General features: G+C 39.9%; 1 protein-coding gene across 1 annotated transcript in view; it reads right to left on the reverse strand.

The window, feature by feature from the left end:
* The window catches only part of ipo11 (importin 11), a 154,030-nt gene that overhangs the window by 41,358 nt on the left and 97,710 nt on the right, over window positions 1-14,962 (reverse strand). Inside the window, exons 23-26 of the mRNA XM_074637658.1 lie at window positions 3,653-3,732; window positions 3,438-3,518; window positions 1,057-1,152; window positions 529-642 (exon numbers count right to left, since the gene is read on the reverse strand). Coding sequence (XP_074493759.1) covers window positions 529-642; window positions 1,057-1,152; window positions 3,438-3,518; window positions 3,653-3,732 — 371 coding nt within the window. The remainder of the gene's footprint in view (window positions 1-528; window positions 643-1,056; window positions 1,153-3,437; window positions 3,519-3,652; window positions 3,733-14,962) is intronic.

Consider the following 14,962-nt stretch of genomic DNA (forward strand, 5'->3'; position numbering starts at 1 on the left):
GAGTAGAGAGGTGGACAAGAGGGAGGGGAGATACGGAGGGTTAATAAAGAGAAGACAAACAGAAGGGGCGGCAATTAAATATATAAAGAGAGGTCAAGAAAGAGTGACATAAACAGTGTCTGACAACTCAAGATATACTGATGGATTGTCATAAAAGTCAGCAAAACTGACCTTCCCTATTTGTTCTGCCTCATTTAGCTCACTGCCTTGTCCTCTATTGTCAAAAAAGGAGAGGCAATGTAGAGACAACTCGAGGTCTTTCATTTTATATTACGGCAGTAATGTAAATACAGGACAAATCTCCGGGTCACACAAAAACAACGTCACGGTTTCACAGTGACAGTGGGGACGACTCTAAACTTTAGGGCTCGAATATGTTACCATTTGCAATTCCTTGGCTCATTACGTTTCGGCCCCGTTCAGAATTATTCCCTTTTTAACGGGCGCTTTGCGGGTATGTTTCCCGCAAACATTTAAAGGGGACTGTGCTGAGAAGACAGAAATGAAGGGCGGACATGCGAATCTCACCTTCTGGCTGCACTCAGAGGCCATTTGAGTGAGCAGAGAGGAGAAGAAAGTGGAGTTCTGGAGCAGGACGCGGCCCATTATTCCCAGGTAGGTGGACATCACCACGGGATATCTCTGCAACAACAAACAAGCAGCGATGGGAATCACTCATGCGGATGCGGAAACATAACCATGCACAAACGCTTTTACATAAAACAAAGGTCATTACGCATGATAAGGGGGAAAGAAGATTGACACAGCAGAATCGTTGAAAAACAGCCTGTGACCTTTAACTGAGCTGAATGATCAATAAATACCATTATATAGTCTCCATGAGAATTAATTTATGCATGACAGAAAAGGACAAACTGAAAGAACATGCCGGAACTTATTAAGTGATTATTTTCAAGGTTTAATGAGGTAACGATTCAGTAAAAGAAGATGGAAATGAGTGAAAATGCACCACAGGGGATATAGCACATCTTTATAGGTTTGTCCTTTTATATAATCCAAGTCCAGATCGGTGCAAGATGTTCAGGTTAAACTCACCTCGCCGGCCACAATACCTCTGAAGACAGCTGGCAGCAGGGGCTGGAACATGTGGGCTCCCAGTATGGGGCTAACCTTTAAAGCTATCTCTACCACCTGCCGAGACACAGGGAGAGGGAGGATGAGATACGGTACCCAGAGAGAGGAGTGAGGAACAGTTGCAAGGAGAAACATACAGGGGGTTTGATCGGGCCAGAGAGGGTGTGTGTCAAAGAGAGACAGTAAGGGTCGGAAACAGGATGATGTAAACATTAAGTGTGGGAGGACATAGAGGGGCAAAAGGGAGTTAGCGGGAGCTTCTTTTTTCGAGAGATAGTGGAAAATCCTCCTTTTAATTGAGAGTCTGACCTACAGTATGTTGCAAGGTTAGTCCCTTAAGATTAAGTTTCAAAGACATTTGAATGAGCTCTCTGTCACAGCTGAAATAAAAAGACCACTTGAATTCAACAGCTTAAAGCTGCAGTGGGTAGAAATGGAGCAAATATGATTTAAAAAGTTGTTTTTATAAAACGGTGCTCCTAACGGCATCTGCAAGATTTCACAGATCTGGTCGTATCGCCCAATCTTAATTCAAACCAGTAAAAAGATCATTCCATCCTCATTAGGCTTCCCATGATTAGACTACAACATAAATCCAGACCACACCAACATGATGATGTAAACGCTGTTACATTACAAATGGCATGTTTGCAAATTAAAGCCTCAAATGAGAATATTAAACTCAAAAGGTCAGCGACCAAACTTGAAGCGCAGATGCAGACAGTGAGTGGCCCATATCTGTCTCTGTAACTTGTGTTCATGCATGTGAACTTTTCAAAGGAACTCATGCTGATTACTCTGATCCCTCCGTTCTCAGGGTGCCCGTGTGTGGTGAACTGCTGTGTGCACATGTTGCTGTGTAGGTTGACGGGTTTATTGTCTGCTGGCTCTCCTCTTCTGAGGAACAAAGGATTAGCAGGAGCCAGATGTGCAGTAATGCCACTGAGCTGTACTAAGCTAAAGCTCTGTGGTCTTATGGTCCTTCTGGCTACATATACAACTGAAGCGGTGCAAAACAGCACATGTGCAACACTGTACGCATATATACACCAACTGTAAGTCTGAGAGTAAACCAAGAGAAATGACAAATTTGAAAAGGATGGCCCTGCTCGTCTCTAACCCATCATTTATCACGCCTACTCACACAACAATCGCACATGCAGAGCACACTCATAGTGTGTTCGGCTTACTGTTGATAGCATCTAGTTGAAAATAGCATAAATTTGCCAGTAATTGAAACAATCACAGCCAATTATCTATTAGGGAAAAAAAACATGCCAACATCCTGAGGCTTGATTTCACTTTGTGTTATTATATGAAATTGAGCGTGGCTAATCACAGGAAGGCCTGAGGAACTCCACTGACATGGTGGTTCACTCAGATTTATGATCGGCAGTGGCGTTAACCCTTCAATGTTCTGCTCGACTGTTTGGGAGAGCACATTTTGAGTCACTATATCGTACTGAAAAATGTGTTGAGCCATCTCTACCACTCAGTTTAGGTATGTTATGCTAAGAAAATCCACTATATGTCGCTGTAATTAACTTTAGATAGCATGTCTTTTTAATCCGCCTCCTTACAGGAAGTTAGCAACAAAAAAAGTCACTCCAGACACGAGGACTCGGTTTGGTCAAATTTTGAAAAGTAAGCATATTTTTTTGATGTATCATAGTTTCAGAGGATTTACTTATGATGTTTCACTTTTTCTAAGATGTTTTCAAAGTAGCCTACTGTAAATATGGTAAATATCTAGAATAAATACCTGAAAATAATACTAATACTGGTAATACAACTAATTCCACAGTAACAAATTGACATATGTTGGTAAAGTAACCTCTTACTTGCAAAATAACAGTACACGGTTTGTATTTTTCTTTTACCCTGAAGAGCTTATCTCAACCGTTTGGTAGAAACCTGTATCAAAAAATACCATTGATTAATGTTAATATTGCCCCAAGGATATAAAAAATGCGAAGAGAAAATTTTTCCATTGTTTTTTTCTTAGTGAGGACATCAAAGAGTTAACATAATACTAATTATTTCTGCTGTTTGAAGTACCCTCTGTAATACTTCTCAAATAATGTATAAGCTGTGAGACTATCAGGGCTCGTCTTGCATTATAACCCGGTGTCAGTTCACAAGCAGCACTGTCTGTGTCTGTTTATGTTTCTGTGTCTGTGTATACAGCATTTAATGCCACCTCTAGTGCACCTGTTATGCACCGGGTCACACACACACAAAACAAACAAACACAGAAGGGAGGATGAAAAAATGAACCCTCAGGAAAGAGAGAGGCAGAATAAACAGTAGTTCTGTGTGTGAGAGGGTTGGAGTGACAGTACCTTGAGCACTTGGACCTGTCCCTCATTCGTGATGTCTTTCAGCAGATCGCAGAAAGCTCGACACAATGATTCTGCATAGTTCTGTGGGGAATAAAATAATATGAGCATTAGGAAGTTTTATATAATGTATGTGGATTATATTGCCAGGAGAAAAGTGTGTGTGTGTGTGTGTGTGTGTGTGTGTGTGTGTGTGTGTGTGTGTGTGTGTTTCTCACCTGCAGGAAGTCTGTGGCAGACAAATATAAGTAGGCGTTAACGATCGCAAAGCAGGTGCGCAGGTTCTCGGAGCTCAACCCTGGAACAGAACATCAGATGTTACACTTTAGCAAATTGAACAAAAGGGTTTAAAGCTGCAGTCGGTCACTTTGAGCAAATATGATAAAAATATTTTTTTATATAACTGTCATTATATCCTGACAGCATTGCATGACACATATAATCTGTGAAAAAAATCATGTTCCTCTGCCTACCTCATAGTGCTCCTAATGCTAATTGCAAGTTTTTACCACGCCCGGATCTAAACAACCAATCAGAGCTGAGCTGGAGCCTTGCCGTCTCGGAGCAGCTGTCAATCACTCGCAAACTCCGATCAAACGGTCAAACTAGGCAGCGCTGATCAAATGCATATCAATATTATGTTACTGTAATGCCTATTTCTCACCTCAAATGTTTTCAGAAACATCTTGTAGTGTACTGTTTAGCTGTAAAATGAGAAAGTTGCCCAGCCACCGTGTTCAAAACAGTCCAGCCAAAACCAATCACTGCCCAATGGCCGGAGCAAACTTTCTCATTTTACAGCTAAACACTATACTACAAGATGCTTCTGAAAACATTTGAGGAGAGAAAAAGGCATTACAGTTACAGAATATTGATTCATATTTGATTAGTGTTGCCTAGTTTGACAGTTTCACAAGTTTTGCGAGCAGTGATTGACAGATGCTTAGAGACTCCTCGGCTCTGATTGGCCGTTTTTAGGGCTGTCAATCGATCAAAATATTTAATCGAGACTATTTGCATGATTGTCCATGATTAATCGCAATTAATCACACATTTTTTTATCTGTTCAAAATGTACCTTGAGGAAGTTTTATCAAGTATTTAATACTCGTATCAACATGGGAGCGGGCAAATATGCTTGCTTTATGCAAATGTACGTATATATTTATTATTGGAAATAAATTAAGAACACAAAACAATGACAAATATGTCCACACTCTCACAGGTACTGCATTTAGCATAACAAATATGCTCAAATCATAACATGGCAAACTGCAGCCCAACAGGCAACAACAGCTGTCAGTGTGTCAGTGTGCTGACTGGACTATGACTTGCCCAGAACTGCATGTGATTATCATAAAGTGGTCATGTCTGTAAAGGGGAGACTCGTGGGTACCCATAGAACCCATTTTCATTCACATATCTTGAGGTCAGAGGTCAAAGAACCCCTTTGAAAACGGTATTGACAGTTTTTCCTCTAAGGGGGTCCCAGAATTATAAAAGGGGCGGCTAAATATTAATGATGAACTAGAGTGATCATTAAAAACACGTTTACTTTTGAAATGTTCAGCGTGTGGTTAAAGATTGTCCAAAATTCCTAATTTCATCTACTGTGACTATGCTGTAGTTCTCCTCTTGCATGCTGAAAGGAAATTCAGCCAACACAAAAAGAGAAACAAAACTGACTCATCGTGGTGATAAAAAAAAAAATAAAAGAAATACTGGGACAAGCTTTTTTTTTAAACCATCCAATTCAAGATATCCATGATGCAAAAAATGGAACCTTGCAGCAATAGCTTTATATGCCTTCAATAAAAAAAAACACACACAAGTGGCTGCTCATCTGCCAGCATTAATGAGAGGCTGGGAGAATCTATTAAAAAGAACTACAAGCTAAATTATTAAGCAGGCTGTTGCCTCAGCATCATTATCCCAGCGTTAAATATGTTCTACTTAGTCTCTGGTGTTTGTCTGACCTTTGCTGTCTAAGTGCATGTTAACACAGACAGAATGAAGCCTCGCATATCAGTGCTGGATGAGACCTGAGGATTAGCTCTTTATACAACGTCTATGAAGTATTTTTTTGCACATTGCGGTGCGTTATGCAGATTTGAAAAACAAACAAACTTGGGTTTATTTATACTCATTCAAACAGGATTAAAATAAGATCATAACCGAGGGATAAATGTAACAGTAGAGACAAAAATTAAAGGGGACAACAATGTAAAAGAGCAACAAAAGAGGCCGGCGAGCTCAGCGGGATGTAGCCTCAAAAACAACTCACTCTGGAAAAGTTGAACGTGTGGCATTTTGTACAGATATGGATGCATTAATGCATTAAGAGGGAAGAAAACACCCTCAAGGTAACACTATCAAACACATAACACTTTGGACCATTAGCAGAGAATTATACACAGGAGGAAGGAGTGCAAAGAATTGACTTTTGGACGTGTACATGCGGGAGTCCGAAGCCAATGTGGTACCATGGCTCTAACTGTTAATGACCTCTTGATCCATGGAGCAGAGAGAAACCAACCCTCACTGACACAAACAGGTGTGTAATACTATATCAATGTGATATTATGCACTGTAGCAGCACAGAACAAGAGATTAAGACTGATGGGCTGTCATGGCTGCAACTGGAAAAGCACAAGACCAGAGAGGGTGGAGCATAGACTGTATATAAGAAGTGGACGTAGTCACCGTGACGTCACCCGTTTGGTTTGTGGACTGCTGTTTTGAAGCATCGAGTTTGGCATTTAAGCCGTCACCATCTTGGTTTATTTGCAACCAGAAGTAACGCGAGAGGGTGGAGCTAAGTACAACCAAATGCTGAATAAAACCAAAAGGACCAAAATGTTAAAATTAACTTTCATGAACTGGAAACACTTTGTGAAAGGGTTAAAAGCCGAAAGCACAGACAACACCCTGAAAGAACAACGCCGTGGTAGCGACCTGTCAATCACAAGGTAGCTCCGCCCTAAAGCACCCCCTGCTTTATGGTCTATTTGACTCTAAATGGGACCATAATTCACTAAATGAACATCATGCTGTATTGAAGAAGACTTGAAATTAGCGATTGAGACCATAAACTCATGTTTACAATGTTTACTGAGGTAATAAATCAAGTGAGAAGTAGGCTCATTTTCTCATAGACTTCTATACAATCAGACTTCTTTTTGCAACCAGAGGAGTCGCCCCCTGCTGGCTATTAGAAAGAATGCAAGTTTAAGGCACTTCAGCATTGGCTTCACTCTTCAGAACCAGAGTTGCCCACTAGGATGTAGGGCTTTCGTCGATGGCTTATGTTTCTTAGGGAACACAAAGGCCTAAATGAAAGAATGAAATGATTATGTACTGTACACAGAGTATTAAGTGTGTTTCCTTGCTCACATGTGCAAATGTATTGGGTAGTAGGAAAGACGGTTTTGCAAATTTTAAAGTATTTAAAACAGCTTGCCAGGCAGTTCAACAAGTAAAAGAAGGGTTGAGGAGGAGAGGAAGATGTTATGGTGTTGTGAGTGAGGGCTTCAGAGGAGGATAACAGAAAAACACAACAAGAAAAAGAGTTTTGAAACACGGTCCAGTTTGCAAATAGACAGCGCCGATGATGAGAATGAGGAGGACATGAGCAGTGGGAGGTGGCCTAATCATACACCGCAACTAACCTATATACACAGTAGGATATAGGTTTGACAGTAATATAAGCTGGCATGGTAACAGACCATAACACCTCTACGTAGCATTTGGAAATGCAGACAGACAACGCAGACAGGTGAGAGGTGAGGAAGAAAAGAGACAGCTGATGGACAGACAGGAACTAAAAGACTCACACACACCTGCATGCCGACACGAACACCCCGCACAGCATCTATACATACACCGGGACTAACATCTGCATGAATAGTTTGAAAGTAATACAGGCTGACAGTGTAGCTGACTCTAACACCGAGAACAGTTGTTTACTTCTAACAAGTTGACAGGGTAGCTAATTCTAACACCCAGGATAGCAGTTACTTCCCCACATGCACACAGGGGGGGCAGATATTGTGGATATACTGTATAGGCCTATGAATACATACTGTACAATAAACAAGACATTATTTTGGTGTTGAGTAAAGTAAAGTTAGAGCTGTTAAAACTCACACATTTCACTGTGTATTACTTTTTATATGGGTCTAAATGGGGGTGCAGTAATTCTTTTTGCAATAACTTTTTCTCAGGTCCGGAAGAGCCTCCCAGGATTGGAACAATTTACCACAACACATAAGAAACTGTGAACATTAGATCAGCGAGGTGTTGTTTGTTGTCTAATTTGTCATTATTATGTTTAGTGTAAGAGAGCTGCTCCTGCTTATTGTGTCTCTAACACAGTGTGCATAATACCCACAATTCACCGGTCCTGACATTGTATCGTCATGCTTGTTGTTTGTACTGCCGTCCTGTTATTGTTGATTCTGTGTGTTATAAGAACTGTCTCTCTTGTGCAGTACAGGCTCGGTTCGTATCTGCATATTTTATTTTTCATTGCTTTTATCGTTGATTCTATTTGAAGTGCTTTTATTTTTAACGTCTGTGTTTTTAACTATTGCCTGATCTACAGATGAAAATTAGCCTTTCTGGCTAACTCTGGCATATTTTCAGAAATGTTATTAATATGCACTGTCCCTGTCAAATAAAGTAATGAACTAAAAACTAAATAAGTGTCTTTCAACTTTGCTTTTGCGCTCGTATTTCTCTCTCATTCACTCTTTAGCTTTCTTTCAGTCCTTCTATTACTTTGAGTATAGTGAGACAGTTGTTTTTTTAATGACTTGTTTAAACATCAATAATAGTGAACAAACCCCTCATGCCTACTACAGGAATTATCTGAAAATATATCAACACAAACAAATTAACATGATTTCAGGCAATAAACATCTGGCTCATTGCACACTTGGATCTTCCTAAGAGCATCTTTTAGGGGTTCATGAAAAATTTAAATCCTACAATAACGGACCTGAAACCTCTGAAGCATTTGTTTTATCAGTCTAATGCGTTGTTCCTCTGTGGCATTGTCTTTATATTCTATAGTACTTATGATATAGTAGTTGTTTTCAACCATATTGTCTCTTTCCAAAGCCAAAGTTAAGAACAAACTTTCTGAATCTGAATTTCATAAAGCACCTAAACCTCATTAAACTTCTTCTTCCTCATCAGCGTTTGGATGGAAGAAGATTAAAAGTCACTGGTGAGCCGTAATAGAGGAGGTCCAGTCTAACCAAGCCGGTTTCATACAGGTGATATTAATGTTGATGTATGCAATGCGTTTTCTGTAGCCATCTGCCAGTCACAGTAAGGTAATGACGATAATGTATGCTGCCATCTGTGCAGGTACATAATGTATTCCAGAGGCCTATTTAGTCAGCAAATCAGCCGACATGAATATTCAACACTATAAACATAGTATGGAGCATCATTACGCTAAACGCATGCAGTGTAGAGGCAAGTCACGTGAGCACAGATCAAGAGAAGACAATGAAAACCAAATCAGCTGCAAAGATGTGTCCAAAAACAAGAATAAGCAGAAACAACAGTGATGGACTAAAAAAAGTCAAAGCGACATCAAATGTGCACTAAAGCAATTGTTCTGATGTTTCTACTGTCAGTATACTGTAACATCATGGGTGCTGGAATGTAGAACATTATGAGGAAACAGATAGGGAAAAGACGTGAGCTCCACAACAACAAATGCTTTCCTGTGGTCAGGCCAGGTCGGTTCATTTTTCTTAAGTATAAAGCAAAGGCACCAGACTGCTTAACAGTGTGAGAACAAGGACACACAGTGTCATCGGATAAGGAGAGCACGACAGGGCCGCAGTCCTGCAGAGGAGGTGAATAAATCATCATGGTTCTTTGCTGCGTCTGTAAACACGGAAGTGTGTGCATAATACTGAGTGGAACATTTTTCTTAAAACTTACATAGAGACTGCATTATCAAACCTGTATTATGTTGATATATTTATTTTCTCTGACTTAATATTACCATGGGGAACCAACCAAGCAACCCCTTATTTTAAGAAGACTTTGTTTACTGTAAAATGTGTGATAAAATAGGGCTGTCCCGAAGACCATTTCTTGGGCTCTGGAGCTTCGATAGCGATCAACAGTGAATATTCAAAGCTTCGGCCTTGGCTTGGCCACGCTGTGACCGGAGGAGCGCTTTAATCTCTCGGTTAGTTGGCAGCACGGATTCATGTCATTAAAGCAGGCAGCACAGATTCATCTGTCACTCACTCAGAGGCCACGTGTTTTTTTATAACAAAATTGTGTCCACGAGCTATGTTTTTACACCTCGTGTGGTCAGCCTTTGTCCATGCTCAGCATTTTCTCTCCTCATCCCTCTGTGTGTGTGCGAGTGGGGATGTACTTCAAAGTCACTTTGCAGGAATTCTCCCCCTAAATAGCTGCGTTTTGAGCCTGCTGTCTCCATGCATTATACACCGCCTCTTCGGCAGTGCCGGCTGCAAGGCTGCGCTGCCTGCGGCCTGCTTCCTCTCAGCCATGTCGGCCCGATCCCTGCATGGGTTGCACTCCGCGTTCTGACATAAGCATCGTCAACAAGGACACTGGCTAGGCTCGTCTACATGACATAACCCGGGACGAACTCCGTTCTCGGCTGAGATGGATGGCATAACGCTGTTAAACGTGTCTTTAGGTTTAATTAAACACATTCTGCGATGGACTGGCGACCTGTCCAGGGTGTACCCCGCCTTCGCCCAATGTCGGCTGGGATCGGCTCCAGCCCCCCCGCTACCCCTAACGGGATAAGCGGTTGCAGATGGATCGATGGATAAACACATTCACTTTTATGGATTCTGTAATTATTTAGTATCTTTGTTTGTATTTTTATTTGTTATTGAATATGAAGCATTTTCCAAAAGGTTTGGTGTGTTATATGCATGTTTGTAATCCAGAGAGGATTAAAAAAGATCCGAATTCCAAAATTGAAAACCGAATAACTACCCAAATAACAAAAACACGAATAATCAAATAAGAAATAAGAATAATCGAGTCCAGCCCTGGAGTAAAAGTAAAAAAAAAAATAGTTCTTAAAGCAGGAAATTACAACCTTTCAGTGTATAGTTAACTCCAGTCTGATGAAAATCAAGCATTCAAACATATCTCAAACATAAATATGGGTGTTTTTTGGGTGAAAACTGGCAAAAAAAAGAACTGTCAGGCCTTTGTTTATTTGGCACAATCCTTGTAAAAGTGGACTGAATGGATTTAGGATCTACTGTGCATATAAGATACCTGAGACTTTGGTGTTGAATGAGTACTTTGAGGGGATTATGCAGATATTTTGATGCGATTTTGCTGTTATGGAAATATACATCCCATCAACTTTAATGTACTGTAATCAAAATGTGTCTCAAAGTATGATATGAGTTCAAATATCAGGACACTGAGGTTGAGTAAGTAACTTTTGGGGGTACATTTTCATTTAAAAAAAGGGTGCAACCTCAATACTGCAGCTCAAGTCATCAGTGCATCTCATGCATTCACAGGATCATTGAACATTTTTTCTCCTGTGCTCAAGGCAATTTAGGCTATCTATTCAAATTCAATCAAAAGGGACTGAAATCCTCTTGTTGTGTCCTACAGGTAAATAGGGCAGGTGAACACTTGAATTCTGTTCAGTTCTATTAACAGCAGAATGACACTTTTATCATCAAATTAACTCAAATTATTATTATTATTCCCACTAGCCTCACAATACCTGCAAACAATGTAAATTATAATTCACAGCAACAAGAAAAATACAACATACATGCTGCATATTTCCACAAACAAACACACACTCACACTGAAACACACCCTTGACAAATGTCAGTATAATACCTTCATGGGCGAATTCACAAAGAATGGATTGAGACTGCTGATACCACCATGAATTGTGATGATATTACAGCACAAACATGCCCATAATGTTATGCATTTTTTTGCAATTACTCATGTGACAAAGTATAAATGTTGCCCAAGCGCCAAGATCACAGTCGGCAGAACAAAGGCAGAGAGAAAGAGAAAAATTAAATTTTCAGACCGCGAGCTAAGGGTCCTGACCTACGAGGTGAAGACTTCAGGCAGGGAATTTAAACATGACAGAGAGAAACTGTATTTGGGATTTAATATCCCAGTCTGTCAGTGCTGTTGGTGTTTTCAAACGCACACCGTCAGACTGTAGAAGAAGATGGCATGATTTGAAGCGGAGGACAAAACATATTTCAATGCCTTACAAGCTTCTCAAACAGGCGGAGGTGACACCCCTTATATATGAACTACACTTACCACTTACTTACTGAAGACGTTAACAATTTCACTGTTACTGCGTGTGGCTATTAGAACTGATCTTTGTGAATTGGATTGTTTTTGCAACGAGGCTCATTTGCACAAATGCCAAATGTATGCGTATTAGGTCCGGGACGATTCATCCATCTCCTGATTTGATACTATCACGATACCTGGGTGCCGATTCTATATGTATTGTAATTTTTAAGTATTGCGATTCTACAAGTATTGCGATTCGATATTGCGATTTTTGTTAACTTTTTAACACTGGACCATAGGAAAAAGTTGAATCATAAACTTCTAGGGACTTTTACTTTGGAAAATCTCTAAATTAATCCAGTAATAATGTTTGATTTTCAGCATGTATGTAGTCAGAGATGTCCTGAAGTCAAACATATTAGTAATTGTCAGGCATTATTTCTTTTCTTTTTTTTCCCAGCAACCCAAAAATTAAAGGATCAAGACATTTCCCTCACAAATTAGTAGTATTTTCTTTTTAATTTCTAAGGGACATGTGATGTTTTATACTTCTGGTTAATACAATCCAATCAATCTCATTTCCAAATATGTATTTTGTATATACAGTTCCCTTTGTAAACACCTTATTTTGAAAACCGGACGTAGTCACACGTATACTTCTGCTTACTTTGCCAAGTCTGTCGCTAGCTCCGTTCTCTTTATGCATCCATGGTCAGCTCCATCGGGGCCGTTTGAATGCATTTAACATAAATATCAGTATATGGGTGCTCTACAGTTGTAGCGTCGGCCGATTTGACCACAGAGATACGAGTGACACACAAGTACTTGGTCAACTCAAATGGTTGTGCAATTGTAGTAGATTACCATAATTTACATAAAACAAATATAATCTGGATTCTGGTTATAAAACTTCATCATGTGTTTTTGTTGTGATTTCAGAAATATGTTGAAGTAGAGTAGAACAAAAATAAAATGTATAGTGAGAATTTAAATAAAGCTTTTAGGTTTGATTGAAAAGTAATAAGTGTTGAGTCTCACATCTTCAGATCACAAAAAGCATGGGAGCCAAAAGCATTAGTCATCCGCCGTGATCCAGACTGTGTAACTGAAACAAATTGAGAGTCGAGGCTTTAAACCACTGGTGGCTTTCAGCCCGAGGAACATGCCTGAACAGCTCTCACAGCAACCCTCCAGCGACGGCTGATCAACATCTCATATCATTGCTTTGAGCCGAGATGCCACCAGGAGGACTCCACAGGCCCAGAATGACACAAACATGGAGGGAAACATTTATGAGTGAGCTACAAGCCAACACCCCAGGCACAGAGAGAAGGCCGCTTCAGATCAGATAGCAGGGAAACGATACGAGCCTGTACTGACAAATGTGATGAAAAGGTAAATCTGGAATGAAGTGTGACCTTCGGATGAAGAGCCGCGGGAGAAAACCTCAGACTAGGAGTGACTGGTGCTGTTACGTAAAGAAAAGCATACCATACTATACTGCACCAGCTACAGTAACTTTGAGAGGAAGATGGGGCTTTATTACAATCGAGCCTTCCCAAGAGGATTAAACAAATCCTAAAGAATTGGGTGACCATGATGGTTATAGTAAGAAACTTTTTTTTTTCCTTGGTTGGTTTATTTCAGTTGACAAAATCTGTGCTATACCTGCATGTGCCCTACAGGCTACTGCTGCCCTAGTTTTTCAGGAGTCTTTTGTGTATTATTTCACTTGATTCCACGCCTGTATTTTCATGATTTACATAATTTACTCTTTTCTATTTTGTTCCTTCTACAAACCATATTGCAGGCATCCGTGGTTAAATACACAATACACAATGTCCAAAAACAGGTGGCTTATTGGAATCATTTTTGAGGCTTTAGTTTGATTTGGATAGGATTGAATTACATCGAAAAGTATTTTAACATTTTGTTCTTCCGTGCATGTAAATAGCCAAAGGCAGAATGTTAGAAACCACTTATGAATATTAATTATTCTAAAACAGAATAGGCTATTTTGCCAAATCAATACTATAAAAGCAATTAAATGGTCACAAAACAAGGCAAGTGAGGACACAACCACCCCCTACACACACACACACATACACACACACATACACACACACCATCATCCGCTATAATCAAATAGTCACAAAAACAGCTGCTAAAGCACTGATTAAGCTTTAGTCAGTACATCCTTCATAGCCCTGGGCATGTGCTGCCCAATCCGCTTCGGTTATCAACATTAACAGGAAAATGAGCCTCACATCTGACTGTGATAACGGCCTCTCTCAAGTGCCTCTAATGGTTGTTGGGGACGCTGCTAAAAAATTTTGGTCATCTCCCAAACCAATTTTTGCTTACTTACTATGTGTGATGGTGGATGGCAATGTTTGCTAAGTGATGAAAGTTAACAGATACCAAAAAAAAGGGGGTGCCAAAATCTGTACTGATGCGCTACAAAGACATACGGACGTGTTTGATGGGAACATTTAAGCCAGCCAGATACAAAGAGTTTGAGCTGAGTAAAGCCCAAGGTTGGAGGTTTAAATGCATACAATACATCTAAAATGAAAACTGACTATTCTTTCTTTTTATTGATTATTTCTTTTTAATTGAAGACCTGAAAATGAATAAAACTTAAAGAGGACAACCTCTGGAGAGAAGTCAAATCATGTTTTATTCTGGTGATAGCTTTCTGCATTGCTACCGTATTAAAGCCTCCTTGAAGACTTTCTTAGGGGTACAAAATATTTACCCCAGCAGCTCTCCAGAGATGGCTTGCTTTGCCAGGTTTTACTGTACACAAAGGACTCACTGCAAAAACATGAAGAACAACATGGCCAACAGCTGCAGTTGCAAGATGAGAAGCTAACTCCCATTGGTGCTCGAGTGACTGAGTCTTTGAAAAAAGTCATGGACGGGTAATCATGCATGAGAGAAGCGATAAAAGCTCAGCAAGGGATTCAACGAAGTGGCAGAAATCTACTTTATAGGGTGACACCCATCAGGTATGAGATGACAGCAATGATGAGAAAGCAGAAACCTCCCAGGAAATTTTCTGAAACATCTCACTTTAGTTGATGCAAATAGCAGCTCAAGGCTGAACAGGGCAAATAGATCTCAAGAGGTTTAGACTACAAAGAAAAAAAAGATAATGATTAATTATAGTATTAAACTTTAAGAAAAAATTAATGCACAGAATCACAATAAATAAAC

The sequence above is a fragment of the Sebastes fasciatus genome, chromosome 6 (genome assembly GCF_043250625.1).
Source record: "Sebastes fasciatus isolate fSebFas1 chromosome 6, fSebFas1.pri, whole genome shotgun sequence".
In the NCBI taxonomy this organism is placed as follows: domain Eukaryota; kingdom Metazoa; phylum Chordata; class Actinopteri; order Perciformes; family Sebastidae; genus Sebastes; species Sebastes fasciatus.